General features: G+C 42.6%; 1 protein-coding gene across 2 annotated transcripts in view; it reads left to right on the top strand.

The window, feature by feature from the left end:
• Positions 1-3,174: 3,174 nt before the first annotated feature.
• The window catches only part of CBFB (core-binding factor subunit beta), a 43,148-nt gene continuing 30,633 nt past the window's right edge, over positions 3,175-15,689 (top strand). For both annotated transcript variants that reach the window (XM_055726738.1, XM_055726737.1), the window contains exons 1-3: positions 3,175-3,433; positions 3,623-3,709; positions 8,193-8,309. In XM_055726738.1, coding sequence (XP_055582713.1) covers positions 3,356-3,433; positions 3,623-3,709; positions 8,193-8,309 — 282 coding nt within the window. In that variant the 5' untranslated portion in view covers positions 3,175-3,355. The remainder of the gene's footprint in view (positions 3,434-3,622; positions 3,710-8,192; positions 8,310-15,689) is intronic.

Below are 15,689 nucleotides of genomic sequence, written 5' to 3' on the forward strand. Positions count from 1 at the left end.
TGTAGCATCGGCACCATGCAGTTGTTCATCAACTACTGCTACCTAGGGGAAATCAGAGGTTTTAAAAACATGGTAGAGAAGACTTATAGAAAGAACAGTATACACAGGACTTGGCAAGTGAAGAAAGTTCCCTTTCTCAAAAGCATCCCACCTGTAAAGCTTTAAGTGGTGTTCCGTCTCGATTATTCACACACTGTCAACACCTTAGATCTTATTTTGGAAAGGGGTCTGTTCTGAGAAATCACTCCAAAAGCCACGTCTACAAGCTTGACCATTCCTATTTTCTGAAGGTGACTCACCCAGAGGCCTGATGAACAGGCCTTCTTGTAAATCAACACGCCAAGGTAAGTCTACTAACATTTGAGCAGCCTGAACCACGCTGAAAGGGTTTGCAGAGATACCGCTGAGACACCTTTAAGAAGCAGTTGCATTTGGTTATGCACAAGGGAAAAGGTTCTAGCTTGTTTTGGTGTGTTGATGATGCAGTGCTGAAAGAAAAAAAATAAATTAAAAATTTGGTGAGCTGCAGAATTCCCATGAGTTTGTATCCCTTCTCCAGCACGATAATCCCAGCTTTCCCTCTCATGTCCCCCAGCTACCACCTGTGAAGCTGCTTCTGATCTATGTTGACTGTCTGGCTGGTGGCCAGCGACTCTGGCCAAACAGCGTAAATAACTGTCAAAATCATGCTCCAGCCTTTCTTGTAGCAAAGACGCTAATTTTTGTGCTTCTCCTCTGCCCAGCTAGGAACAAAAAAAAGTAGGAACTTCTGTCTTTAAGACGTGAATTGCCTTGTTAAACGTTGGGGGCTGCGTGGGGTAGAGAGAGGAAGAACTGGTCCAACTTTATAAGCTTTCCTTGATGAGAAAATGGGCCTAAAATAACTATTTTCTCCCAGTTATATATCTGCTACAACCTAAAGGCATCGTCTCCCTTCACTAAGGAGGTATTCTTCAAGGCAGAGGTTCTTTTGTGTGTGTGTGTGAGCTTAGTGTAGAGAAACTAGATAAATTCATAATAATAATATGATACCGTTCCACTGTTTTCCATCTCACCCCTTCCAGCTATCCTGTTTCTGCATCAGAACAACTGAGGCAGAAAATAGAGGCAGTGTTTGATCTGTTGCAGACTTTACGATAATATTGACTCACTTCAGTTAAAACAAAAACTTTGCAGTGGAGAGATGAAAACTCCAGGATGTTAAACAAATAGCTGCATGGAGGAAGGCGGTCAAATTTGATGTTGTTTCCAAAGTCTTGAAAAATATATGCCAAGGTCAAAAACCTGGTGATTATGTTTATCGTTTCTTATTTTAGGGCTTTACAACGACTCATCTTGCTTTTGATCTTGGTAATTTTTTTTTTTCAAATTGTTGTTTGGAAGAAGGCACAGTCAGTTTGGGGCAGGGAGGTGAGGAGATGGAAACTGGGCAATGTACTAGCAAGTAGTGAAAGATTACTGGAGGTGAAGAGAGCAGGTGTCTACCTTACGAACTTGGCAGTTTCCCTGCAGGTCTACACTCTTGGTATTGATTTTGCTGTAAGATAAATAGTGACATGATTTTTTTTTTTTAAAAAAAAGGTCTTATTTTGGGACCTTTTAAATGTGCCTGACACATGCAAGAAGTTCACTTAAGGGTTCTTATCCATCTAAATGAATCAAGATAATAGATAACTTTTTATGTTTTCAATCTCAGTGTATTTTCTTTTCAGATTTGGTTATTATTGAAGAAAGCTTTTAAAACAGTGCTTTTAGTGCAGAAGTTAACTTCTGAATTTAGCTGTATATCTGCATTACAGTAGCCTACCAAAAAATCAGAAGACACAGCTTAAACACACGCTGAGTTACTGTCTAGATCTGCAGTTTCTATTAATTAGAAATGTATTAACCTTCTCATAGCATATTTTCTACATTTAGGAAAAAACTTCCCAGGTTTTTTTTATGGAGTCTGTATACAATTAGTTAAGGGATACAGACACTTCCCTCATTTTTTATTAATTTGCTCGTACTTGATTCAAATCATGCCTTCTGGCTAAGCTTAGCATTGCCCTCTTCCAATTTGCATGAGTATGTGTAAAGTTAAGAATGTAATACTGAAAGATTAGAAAACCTCATTTCTTTATCAAAAGATCTAATACGCTCTAATATTTTTATGCTGGCAATAGGTATCGTAATACCTGACACGCCAAAAGGCATGCGCCGCTATCTTTATGATGCTCCAGAGCTGCTAAAAACCTTGGGGGGAGTGGTTGGGGGCGAAAAATAATATCAAGGTATGTAGGGAAAAAATGGATTTAGGGACAGGTGATAGATATCCTGCTGTGCTCCTTGATTGAGTTAGCTTCTGTAAAACGCTTGTTTGTGAAGATGAAAAATCTTGAGTTGAGGCTGCTGCCTTGGTGCTGTAGTGAGCGAGCGCGGTGAGCCACGGCGCCGGGCTTCTCTCTGGGCTGACACCAAGATGGCAGTGGGCAGCCCCCCATGCGTCCTGAGGCGGGGGGCCTGCTGCCCTCCCCAGGAGCTGCGCCCTCACCTGTGCTGAGCCCCGGCAGCCGCCAGCCCCACCACGGAGGGCCCAAGGGGCTCTGGGCCTGGGGGGCAGCAGGGGGACGCTTCTGGGCCCAACCGTCCTTCGGGCCAAGCCGGCCCCGGGCCGTCGCTGGCCTGAGGGGAGCTAGAGGAGGTCGGTGCGACACCAGCACCAGCCCATCTCTACCTGCCCCCTCCTCGCCAGCACCCCCAGCCGGGGGGGCACAATGCGGCCATCGCCTCCTCTTCCTCCAGCGCCCCCGGGGCAGGTGCAGGGGGTGGCCGGGGAGGACCCGCCGCGCCCCCGCTGTGAGGGGACCCGGGGGGAGGCCGCTCCCCGCCCGCAGCGGCTCCCCTCGAGAGCAGGAAGCCGGAAACCAGTGAGACAAGCCGCGTTAACGGAGGGGGGGCGGGGGGCGGCCGAAGCGGCCCCGCTCCCCTCAGCCCCGCGGGTGAGTCAGGGCCGGGCCGGGGGCGGCGGGCACTGAGTCACCCCCCCGCGCTTCGCCCCGCTTCCCGCCCGCAGGGAGGGCGCCCCGCGGCGCATGCGCGGCGGCGGCGGCGGAGTTGTGAATGGTGCGGCTGTTCGGCCGGAGTTTACGAGCCGGGAGGAAGTCGCGGGGGGGGTGGGGGGGGGGGCGGGCAGCGGCTGCCGCTCTGCGCGCGCGGCGGAGGGAGGAGGAGGAGGAGGAGGAGGGAAGGAGGCAGGCGGGGAGGGGGGCGCCGCCGGCGGGGGCTAACAAAGGGCGAGGCGAGCGCTGGGGCTGGGACAGCGCGGGGCGGGCGGGCGGGAGGGAGGGCAGCCGGCTGCGGCGGCCCCACCACCATGCCGCGGGTTGTCCCCGACCAGCGGAGCAAGTTCGAGAACGAGGAGTTCTTCAGGAAGCTGAGCCGCGAGTGCGAGGTGAGGCGGCGGCGCGGCCCCCTCCTGCCCTTCTCCCCCCGCCGCGGGGAAAGTTTCCGCGGGGAGCCCCGCGCCTCGCCTCAGCGGGCGAGCCGAGCCCGGCGGCGCGGGGAGGCGCAGTCTGTGCACTCCGCTGCCCCCTTATCGCCGGGATTGGCCCCTCCTGATTGCGCGCCCTGTTCTCCGCAGATTAAATACACCGGCTTCAGGGACCGGCCCCACGAGGAGCGGCAGGCCCGCTTCCAGAACGCCTGCCGCGACGGCCGCTCCGAGATCGTAAGTGCCGCCGCGCTCCCCTCGGGGCCCGCCGGGACCGGGCCGGCCTGTCAGCCGCGGGCAGGGGCACGGCCGGCGCCCTCCGCTGCACCTCCCCACGCTTCGTCTTTTTAAATTTATTTATCGGTTTTTTAAATGAAAAGTTTCGGGGAGCCTTTGAGGAGGAGGAACGGCTCCAAGGAACTACGCGAAAGGCTGCGCGCCGGGCGTGGCGGGAGCGGGCGGTGCGCGGTGCGGTGCGGCGGGGCCGGGAACTTCTGCGGGGGGAAACCGCCTCGGCCGCACGGCGGGGACAGCGGCTCTCCCCCCGCAGGAGCAGGGCTCCTCCGCCCGGAGGTGTGACAGCCGTCCGGGGCGCGGGGGGGATGCCCAGGTGCGGGATCCTCTCCCGCAGCCACCGCCGCTTGCTCCCCTCCCTAGGCACGTGTTACAATTATAACCTGCTTGTCTCAATATTCATCTCCCCCCCCCCCCCCTTTTTTTTTTCCCCCTTTTTTTTTCTTTTTCCCCACCCCCGGAAACAATAGCTTTCCGAAATGAGTAAAATTACTCAGTAGACGCTAGCCGAAAAGTCTCAAACGAGCTGTTTGATGTATTGGCGAACTAAATCAAATGCTTCCAACGTTAGGCTTTGAGACTTGCAACTTCAGCCCCGTTTGTCTCATTCATTAAGGTTAGGTACAGACTGCTCTCTCCTGAATTAAGAAGTGAGATGAAGTATGGCTCGGAGTGGTCAAGAGCTGACTCGTTATTTCCTGGTTTGGTTTCTGCTATGTGTTCCTTCTGTAGGATCAGTACCTCCTACAGAGGACTGCTGTTAACTTCTTGACTCTTTGCTGTTCTTAAAATGCAGAAGTAACCTCTTTTTCATGTACAGTATATAGTGAAAGATGAGGTCAAAATTCCCTTTCCATAGAAAATAACCCCTACTTTCACCAAGTTTGGTTTATCGTGATTCTTTAATTTCATGTGGTACCAATACTGCCAGTTGGTTCACAAGGAAATTATTCTTACGCATGTCCAAACAAATATAATTGAATGCCAGTTGCTGCAACTGATCTAGCTTGTTTGCATTTGTGAGTAAAAGGATATATAGTCAGGGATATGGTTGTCTTTTACTGAGTAACTTTATTTTAGCTGAATCTTATGCCTGCTTGTTATCTGTAGCCTTAGAATCTGTAATATTATTTTGTGAGAGGCCCCCTGTAGTCAGTCTCTTAATTTTACTAATTTTTTTACATTCATTTTTGATTGTGTCTGTTTGCTTCCTTTAAAAAGTCACTGGGGAAGCAGCGGGTAGATAAGGAAAATGTAGTTTGCTGAGGAAAACATACAAGCATCTAAAGTTCCTGAACAGGTGAAACTGCGTAGTGTGGCAGAGTTGTGTCATTCCCCCCTGCCCCACGCAGTTATTTATATAAATGAGGAATCACTGTAGTTTCACCTTTGTACTTCTAAGCTTGCTACTATCTTTTCTCTGCCTGAGCTTCATCCCTTGGAAGCAACCAGCGATGCAAGTTCTACATATTTTTGCTTCTACTTAATTATAAAACAGTCTCTAAATTTCTTGCTCTGAAACATCTGGTTTTGTTTTGTGAACAGGGCACAAGTAGTCAGGTTTATTTAGAAATGTAGTGTGTGTAATGACTGATGTTAAAAAGAGCTAGTAATTTTACTTTTTTTTTTTTTAAAGTCCTGAATGTTTTGTCAGACATCAAGGGTTTATTCTTTTATCTCGAAGGGAGTCTTTGCAAATGACTTCAAATATTTTCAAGCAGGCAAAAAAAAACAAAACCCAACCCAGAGAGCAGCATAGGGATTTAATGTAGAATTGGCAGTTGGTTGTTGGTTACTTCTGTCAAAAAACTCTTGATTGAATAAAGAAAATAATTACCAGTATTACTGAGAAAGTAATTGTGAAATATTAAAAAATGTTTTGGGTTTACTGGTGTTGCTTTGGTAAGTTGAAAATAACTTTACATGTTCAGTTTGTTTTGGGAGACTTCCTAACTACCTATTTGGAAAGGTACTTCCATTTATGTTGTCTACGTGGGTCAGATCACCCTTGCACTACCTGACAAGCTTTTTGCAAAATTTGAGGCATATGTGTATGATAAAGTTTCAGACTGAGCTTTAAAAGGCTCTGTATAGAAGAATCAGAATTTTCTTACTTTCAAGTTTAAGACCATACTGGCAGTGTGATTTTAAAAAAACTCACAGCTCATTTTTTGAATTTGCTTCTGACTAGAAGAAAATTGTTGGGTTTGGTGTAGTCCTGTGTGGTTACTAGCAAGACTGTTGTCGTGTTTTTCAGGATTGACCTATGATTTTGATTTGGGAAGCACATGGGTATTTTAATTGGATGGGTTTATCTGGTCAAAGGGAGGGAACAGGCTTCAAAAACCCAGAGAATAAATATCTACACAGCTTTTTAAATAGCCTAGAGTTTAAATGCTGCCTGCATGAGTTTGTGAGGATGTGGGAATTTGTATACTTTCATTTTCTTCTTTTCTCTGATATACTTTTCCCATGGTTTTTATGGCCCTCTAGCACAGGTTGGGGGGTGGAAGCAGGGAGGCATGGGCACTTAACTGTCTCGCTCAGGGAAGCAAGTACAGTACTTGCGACCCGGTACCCTTGGGGCCTGTGGAAGCTGCAGTGGTCCGGAGGGCTGCAGTGGTCAGCTGGTTTACACTCAAAAGATCTCGCTCCTTGGCATTTTGTTTTGAGTGTATGAATTAAACACGTATTTGCTAAGGATGCTCAGAGGTGGGAAGGTAGTTCTTGAACAAACTGAAGTGGTGATGACTTACGAGTCAAAAATATTTGGAGATAGATATAATTTTGTTGTTGTTATGTAAATAGAATCACTTCGAAAGCAAAGGAATAATTCAAGCTAGTCAGTTCCCCTGCAGCCCTCACAGTTTTGATGCTTCCTATTTGTGCAAGTGTATTCTAGGTAAAGCTATTAAAATTGATTGAAATGCTTATCTTTGCATATTGTAGGGCAAACAAATATTAATGTACCAATACAGTATCCTGGCATTAGTAGGACTGATATTTCAATTTTAACGTCACTGAGAATGTGCTTAAGGGGAGATTTTAAAAACAAACAAACAAAAAAAATTAATAATCTGCTTTTAAAGATAGTCTGGAGTGGAACCTGGTTGCAGAGTATTAGCCTCCCTTGGCGGAGAGGGAAAAAGTCAAGACAAAGCACTTCTACTTTCAAAATGGGAGGTATTAATCCTGTGACAGACAGTGTTGCAGTACATGACCGGAACTATCTTAAATAACATGTAGAGCTATTGTGTCATAGGTAGCAGCACAGTTATGCCATACAGTTGCTGAATTCTGGGTTGCTTGAAAGGTATCTGTTTGTCAGGAAATTCCAACTATTAGGGTAGTATTTGTATAGCTTTTACGAAAAACTGTATTCTGGATTAATGACCATTTAAATCTTAAGTGATCATGGTAATCAATACAGTTATTTGATTGCAACAAATTGCGTTTAACCCTGGGATTTTGAGTAGCGTTAAATTCAGGGAGCATGTTTGAGTATTTGCAGGCTTACAGGAGGTACTCACCTGTACCAGAGAGGAGTATAAGTACTGTGAATCTGACTTGCAAAAATAATTTTTTCTTTCATGTCTAGAAATTGACGTACTCTTCGTGAGTTGGAGTTAAGATACACAAATAAATACAGAGAGTTTATACAGAAAATGGAATTTTATTCTCATTTGAAACCATAGCAAGTTATTTACTTGAAAGCAAGGTGTGCTTTTTCTAATATGGTTAAGTCAGTCCCTTTAACGATTTTACAAAGGGCTGCAGCGGAGAATTCCTACAGTTGCCTATTCTCACTGACACAGCATCTGCTGATTTGGATTTCACTGGTGCCTTAATGTGGCAAGAGGACTTCATCCCGTGAGGTTTAATTGAGCTGTATATTGATGCTGCTTGCCCGTTGATGATAAAATGGGAACATTTACATTTCAGTTCAGTTAAGTGTTGATCCAGGTACAAGCAGATAGTGAAAGGAAGCGAGTCCTTTTCCTTCAAAAAAAGTTGACCCTCGTAACAGGGCTCAGGAGTTCATTTTCCTTCAGGAGTACTTCTTTTAGAGATATGCAAGCTCTTTAAAAAGCATGGGCAATTTTTAATGTTGCAGGTACTAAGTTGGTGCGGGGTATCCGGAGAGAACTGAAAGGACAGATTCTAATGTCAGCAAAACTGATTTGAAAGAAGTATTGATTCCATGTTGTATTTTATATCTGAAGCAGCCAATGGCAAATGTTGTCAAAATGGAATCAGATGTTTGTAACTTAATACTTAAGAAAAATGATGAGTGCATGTTTTTGACTTTAAGTATTCTCTGTGCTGCCTGGCTTAAGACATAAACTGATGTAAAAATAAATGACTGCCTGCATAATTTATGTAATGTCTTGCTCCCTGATCCTGTTTGTATTGATTTTTCTAAAAGGCTTTTGTGGCCACAGGAACCAATCTGTCTCTCCAGTTTTTTCCGGCCAGCTGGCAGGGGGAGCAGCGACAGACACCGACCCGGGAATATGTCGACTTTGAAAGAGAAGGAGGCAAGGTAAGAAGGAAATTGTTGCGAGTGAAAGAAATTTTTATGTTGTGCTTATGATCTTCTTAGTATGGACCACATGTATGATGTGAAATCATTAATATTTCACATCTTGGTGGTTGTAGGTTGTCACGTGAGTACAACTGGAAGCTGGTAGGAGAAAAATTGGTATCGCTTTGTTTTTGAAGCATTGTTAGCATTTCTGGAGGGGGAAACATGGGCAGTAGTGGAGGCTTTTTATTATTTTGAGGAACAGAACTTTATTTCTGCTGTCATGCTGTGATAAAATTTTAGGGAACAATTTAAATTTGGTGTTGAGTAGATGCTTCTAAAATGATTCAGAAATTAGACTTTAGCCAACAAATTATGGTAGGCGAATGAAAATTTGCACTTTGAACAGGTTACTTCATTGGGTCTTAGGTTGCCGGTTGATACAGCCAGTATTTGGTGTGCTGCTTAGTGGAATGAAGCTTTTTTTCTCAGTTTCACAATGAACTATAATACAGAAACAGCATCGCTTTCAGAATTGATTTTCTGAATATTTTTTTTCTGAGGTGGTTGTCCCATAGACTGATAATGAAAGGTAGTAGAACTCCCTGATGACAGTGATGGTTACTGTGAAGCTGTATTAGATTTAAAGTCAGAAACCTTGCTTAGTCTCATCAGAATAAAGTTACCAAAATCACTTACAGTTGGTTTTGTTTTACAGGAAAAACATACCTTTAAAATATCTATGCTACTGTAGATGCTTTGGGACTCATCCAAAGGTCCCCAAGTTCAATAGGAGACTTTCTGCAGACCTCAGTAGGTTTGGACCAGCACTTAAGCCCCCACAGGCTTTCTGTTTCAGGCTAGTTTCTGTATAGTTTTTTCACTATAAAGTTGTTGTTTTTTTTTAAATAGACTACAAAATCCTTGCTTTTGCCTAACATTTTTTACCCGCTCTTGTAACAACTAACAGCAATGCTACCAAACCTGCCAGGCATATTGGGTCTTTTAAATGCTGCTAGGTGGAAGATAAATATTTCCTATAGTGGGAAAACTTGATTGGAAAAAAAAAAATTCCTGAGGGCAGTTACGGTATTTGGAATTCAAGTTAATGAGTTTTTTTGGAAAAAATCGTTTTCCATTCAGTCCTGTGAGGCTTGCAGAAGTTGGACAGACTGGGGGAGAAGGAGTGAAGTTGGCTATGCTGGGTACTGACTGCTTTGCTAAGGAAACCGAATTGAATCTGGCTCTTATTGAAAAATATTGATTCTGGCTCACAATTGAATGAGGAATTTTTCTTGTAATGTGTAAGAAGACTGAAGTCTCTCTTCTTGCCAGTTCAGAACTTAATTTTATTTACTCCTATGATTTTTTTTTAACTTTGTTTCCTCTGAATGAATTCTTAAAGTACTGAACTACTTCATCCGTTTTCTTGTGTTGTCTTAATCATGTAAGAGCGTGGTAGATAGGCTGTGTATTAAAATAGAACATGAGCCTCAATAAATGAATGCCACTCCCTGTTTGATGTGTGTTTACAGTAAATTCTGGAGCACTTCGCTAAAATACTTAGAAGAATTCATCTGAATGAGGCTAGAGGTGGACATACTATTAAATAGGAATATTGTTATGCTCTAGTATGAACAAATTGCAAATTCAGTGTTGTAATAAAGTTTTATTAGCATAAATCACATGTGAATGCAGGCTTGCTCTGCACAGAATTAAACTTGTCTGAAAGTAAGCCACTCCCATAACTTCAAAAGAGGAGTAAGCAGAATGGGAGAGTGTTTCTTACGTTATCAACAGAAACAGTTAAGTGTTTCATATGAATTGTCTGAGATTTTGTCCTCTATAGATTTGTCTGTTCGGTTTTATTAAAAATTTCTTTCGTGGGCTTCAGCAGTCTCTTTAACACCATGTGATTTTTGTGGCTCTGTGCAACATTGTTTTATGAGCTTTGATTCTTGAGGCAGTGCATAATGTGTGTTTGTTCATCACTGGATTTAAGCCAGCAAGGCATGTTTTTAATTATATGGATAAAAAAAGCGTATGGGGGGAGCTGTCAGTTAATTATTATTTTAGGCATTAGTTTGAGATTTAGAATGTAGATAAACTTACCAACACCAGAATATTTTTATTCTGGAATTCTGCTTCAGTGTTTGGCTAAGCAAAATGATGGCCCAAAATAGTTTATCCAGAGTTGAAATATGTCACTATTGTGCCTAAGCAGTTTTGTAGGCAGATGGACAAAGCTACCAGTGCAGTGTCTGCTAGAACTGCTGCTTAAATCATTGAATTTTAGAAAGAGCAACACCTTTGTGAATATGTGAAAGCTGGGATTCTGTGGATATCTACTTCATAGGCTTGAGGTTTTTCATTTTGGTATTTCTTAACTGAGGGGGCTTTCGTATTCTTAATTTGTCTTTTAATTTGTTGATGCATCTGATGTTCACAGTGGGTGGGTAGGCCTCTAGTGGATATCCTGTCTTCATTAATTCAAGAATTGGATAGCTAAGTGTTCACTTAATGTTTCTATTCATTTTAAACTCAAGCTTAACATTTTTTTTGAGATAGTTTTAGCATTCTGTGCTGTCTTTGCCCTGCAGCAAATTCAATTGTGTATTTGAGCAATTTTTCAGGTTTGTCATAGCAAAATAAAAAGTAGCACTAAAAATAGGTCCCTGGATTGTAAAAATGATAGAATGTTGTATTTCATTGTGATCGTGGGAGGGTGTGGGGTGCACCAAATGCAGTGTGTGTCCTGTTTCTGGGTATCCGAACCATACCAAGGCTTCCTGATCCATTGTGTTGTCAGCTAATGTCCAGTTCTTTTTTCTTTTTTTTTTTTTTTTAAGAATAAACGAATAGATATTGTTAAGAAATTCAGAGGCAGACAGTATAGTAGTGTAATGTATTACCTGACATTTCACATAATTGAACCCTGGAATGGATGGGAGAGCTTTATTTTCACCTTGGTTCTCTGATACCATTAGTTACTTAGGCTAGTTTTATTGTGCTTACTGAACTTCTTTACTTTTTACTTCAGTTTTATACTGATACCCTATGAACTTCAGGCTGAACCGTGTGTGTGTGTAGGCTTCGATGCTTCTTAAAACCTGATTTTATTGAAAGTCCCCTTGTTCTATTAAGAACTGTGTGATCAGCTTTCTTTGCATGATTCATGTTGTACACTTCCTATAGGAAGATGAAATGTCCCTGGTTTTCATTTGTTATTCGAGACATTTATAATAGCTCTGGTCTTTCTTACCTGAAAGAACATTAGTTCTTGAGTGTTCTCTTTTATTGTTTAAATACCGGTCACTACAGTGATGAAGTGTGTGAAGTTGTTTTACTTCCTTCCCCTTTACAATACTATTCTCCATCTCGCTTCTAATGCGGCTTAACTTCCTGCCTGCTGCTTGGCGGCAGCTGCTCATAAAGCAGAGTCTTCAGCACAGGCTTATTTTGGTATAATACGCTATGAACCCCACAACTCTGGAGGAAAGCACATCAGACATGATTTAAATTGATTCAGAGTGCCTGGTATGCCACATGTGTGATGTAGCTAGGATTTCTACTCTTTGGACTGTTAACATTTTTCTAGCCATAAGTAATGATTACCAAACCTCACTTTTCTTCCTGAAGATGCCGAGTTTCTATACATGCAGGTTTTTGTCATAACTAGGAAGTTTTATTTGGCTATAAGTTGATGTTAAGTGCTTGGATGAATCTAAAAAACTGAAGATCTCTGCTTTGCTGCAGACATTACAGCAGTTACAGAAATGTAACGAGAACGAAAGGTGCTGTATTTGAATAAAAACTATATTTAAATGGCAGCCAACAGCACCAGTTTTCCACTTGTGTCCTATTTTCTCACTAGAGGCTTGATAGATAGGACTTGTCCACAAATCAGTGTTTCCTTTTCTGACTTTAGCAATACAGTTTCACAGATTATTGGGATGGTGTATTGGTTGCTCCATTTTCTGAGCAAATGCAATTTCCAGTCAAACATAGGATCCCAGTGTACCCAGTGGAATTTGCTTGGAGAGCAAAGGCTTAATTTATGAGAAACATCTGAATATCAGGGCTAACCTGGATTGAATCGGGAGTTTTACTTTCTTTACTTTGATCCCCACCACTTTCTGAAGAACTTAGATCAAACATCAAGTCATCCAAATAAAGTTGGAGTAGCAGCTTTCTTTTTTCTTGCTTTCGGTATGCTTATTTTGAAAAAAATGGTGAGGAGGGTTTCTGGGAAACTGATTTACAGTTCCAACTCTCATTTTACCTTCATGGTAGTGCTAAAAAGCCATATTCCTTAAGTTGCAGTATTTTCAGTCCAGCAGTATTTGGGTTTTTTGTATTGTTACCATCTAGAATGTTCTCATAGATAGCAGTTACTTGTCTGTGTTCCCTGCAATCCACTGAGTCTCTGGACAAAAAGGATTTGAGTTTAATCTTTTCCCAGATCAGTGGGAAAAGATGCCTGATGTTAGGGATTTAGGGAAGAAAAAAGAAGTATGCTAGAACCCTAATATTTTAAGATCATACTGTGGTGTGCCACTACATAGGGCAGACTGTCTCAGTCATGAGATGCATGTGGTCTTAACAGTTGTCAAGGCTTCATCATTTTATTTGTCTGTAGTAACATAATGTTCCTTCACATGATTGTGAAGGTCTGCTTAAAGCACTTCCGAAGACAGTGCTGCGACCCTGAAGACTTGGGCATCACCTAACAAAAGTTCACTGAGGTGTTTGTATGTGGCAGAGGCATGTAAGATGTAACTTAGTTAAAAAAAACTAGCAAATGTTAACCTTTAAGGGGTATCGGGTGTCTCAGCATTCTTTGTGGATCATGTTTTAATAAGTGAAGGCATCTGGTGGGGATGTTTCGTTTCCCAGAAGTTGTCCTGCTCATAAATGTTTTCTGTTGCTGAACAGTCTTGTTGCTTCCAGATCTGAAGTTGAACTGAGGTTCGTTGCCATAGCTCTGTACAGTCCTTGACTGATTTTTAGCTAGTCCCTTAATGTACTGGTGGGTTAGGATAATGATATTTTGGGGTCAGATTTTTATCATGTTCATCTGCTATTCTCAGCCTTTGTGCTAGCAGAATGATACAGAATTCCTCTTCTGGCTTAGCTCCAGCTTGCTTCAGGAATGTGGAGCAGGGAAGAATTGGCTGGTGCCTGTCCTCAGAGCTGGCGCTTTTCCTGAGCACCCCTAAACAACTGTTCATCCTCCTGCTCGGGTCTACCTGATGACCCCACATCCCCAAAACATTGTGGTGACTGGGAGGGATTCTTCTGTGAAGGTGCATCAGCTGATGAACTATGTGTGCGGAGACCCTTCAAGGTGCTTTTGCTTGCTTCAGCCAAGGGAGGTGGTGGTGCCCTGATGAAGCCCACACTGTCATTCCTTTTAACCTTTCTCAGGCTTTTTCTGTAAGCTTTAAACAAGGGAGTCAGTGTGTGGATGGCTGGTCTGACAGCAGAGAAATGGGTTTGGTGGATATATCCAGATTGTAACCAGCCTGTCTAAACAGCTTGATTTTTTTTCTTGGAGTTGTGTGGTGAGAGTCCTACAAAGGCTTGGTGAATGAGAAGAATTCTCTTTCCTGGATGGTTCCCTTGATCAGTTGTCATCCAGGATCAGCTAAATGGTTTGGGTAAAATACTAGTTTTCCGTAGATGCTTGTGATTCTAGATTTTATTGTTATGTTTGTGCTTAAGTCTTATTTAGCAGAGACTGCTCAGGTTCTTTTTTCCAGATAAGTGATTTCTCTCTTTATGCTCTTATACCACTTTTGCTTTAGAGAAGAGTGAAACTTTGTTTTGCCTAGACACTTTGAGGTGTTAGTTATTATGACTTGCTGTTGCATAGAGGAGAGCAATTTAATTGAAACTCCATTTGAAGCCAGGTAGTCATAGTGTTATCTTTTGCTTATTCACTTTCCCTCACAGCTGGGAGATCATTGAGTCATAGGATGGTTTAGGTTGGAAGGGATCTTAAAGATCATCTAGTTCCAGCGCCCCTGCCATGGGCAGGGACATGGAGATGCCTCTGTCTGCATGCCGTTTATAAACTATTAACAGTCAGGAACTTGGATTTTGGGAAGAGAAATCTTTAGAGCTCGTGTAAGTTTTTAGGTACGTGTTGTCCTGTGCTGGCAAGAAACCCCAGACTGACGTTGGGCCAGTTGTTCTGCAGAGTGATTTATCACAGGGTGCCCCCGCCACTAAAGCATGAGTCACAGCAGGCGTCTCTCGTGTGACAAGGATCCGCAGCCTTTTCCCCTTAATCTTTTCACTCCCCCCATCCTCCAGATATTTTTGTTACTGCACGCAGCCTTGTTCATGCATTACGGTGTGTGCAGTGATGATGTAATTTTGAAAGAATGCTTATGAAGAGTACTTGCAGCAGGGCTGTGCTGTTTGTGATGCCTACCTATCAACCCTTTCTGTAGGTCCAGAGTACTTAGGATCTGCTGTCAGTAAACCTGCTTCTGATTAGCTTTTATTACATGTTGTAGAAGCAGTTATCCAGTCATATTTTACATATTAGCTTGAAATTTTTCCAGTGGTCTAAATGCACCCATTAGAGTTGTAAAGACAAGACTTCAAATTTTCTCATACCATCATCCTAAAGTTTCCCAGCAGAGGAAGGAAACCAGAGTTAGCGAGCTAAGCTTTGCATTTGGGAACCAGCTATATGGAAGAGCAGATGAGTGGTGTGTGGCGGAAAGCAGTGCTTGAGATCTCTGCAGCATAGACACTGGAAGAAATCCAGACATTTGGGTTGTTGTATCCTCTTGTTTGCATATCGTTCTCCACTTACTAAGCAAAGTTGTTAACATTATGCTTCTTAGGCACTCTTATAAATGAATGAGAAAAGTAAGAGCATCACTGTCGGGAAGGTTGTCTCTTTCTTCGTGAAAATCACTTAATGCTTCATATTTAAGAAAAAAAAATATCAAGATGATGATGAAACATTTGCTGCAAGAAACTGTTGTTTTTCTGAAAGTTACTGAAATGTTTCTTCAAGCTTTATTGTCCAAAGCAGAAGTAACAAAATGAGCTAATTAGCTTGCATAATTGTATATTTGATGTTTAACAAGTTGGTCTGGAGAAATGTGTACTGTGGCAATAATAGGTAGGAAAAACGAGGACTCTTGCACAAGACTGCCATTCCAAGATGTTGAGTGCTAGTGAAAGGATCATTTTTTGGGGAATAACTGATGCTGCAGATGTTTTGTCTTAGCAGAAGGTCTATATGCTTTTTTTTTTTACAGTAATATCTAGGCTTGTATATGAGATCCAAGTTATAGCTACTTGAGGAGTCTGTGCAAAACTTCTGCCTTCATTCTGTGTTTGGGATACTTTAATTAGTTGCACCAGCAGCTGTAT

The sequence above is a fragment of the Falco cherrug genome, chromosome 14 (assembly GCF_023634085.1).
Source record: "Falco cherrug isolate bFalChe1 chromosome 14, bFalChe1.pri, whole genome shotgun sequence".
Classification (NCBI taxonomy): Eukaryota; Metazoa; Chordata; class Aves; order Falconiformes; family Falconidae; genus Falco; species Falco cherrug.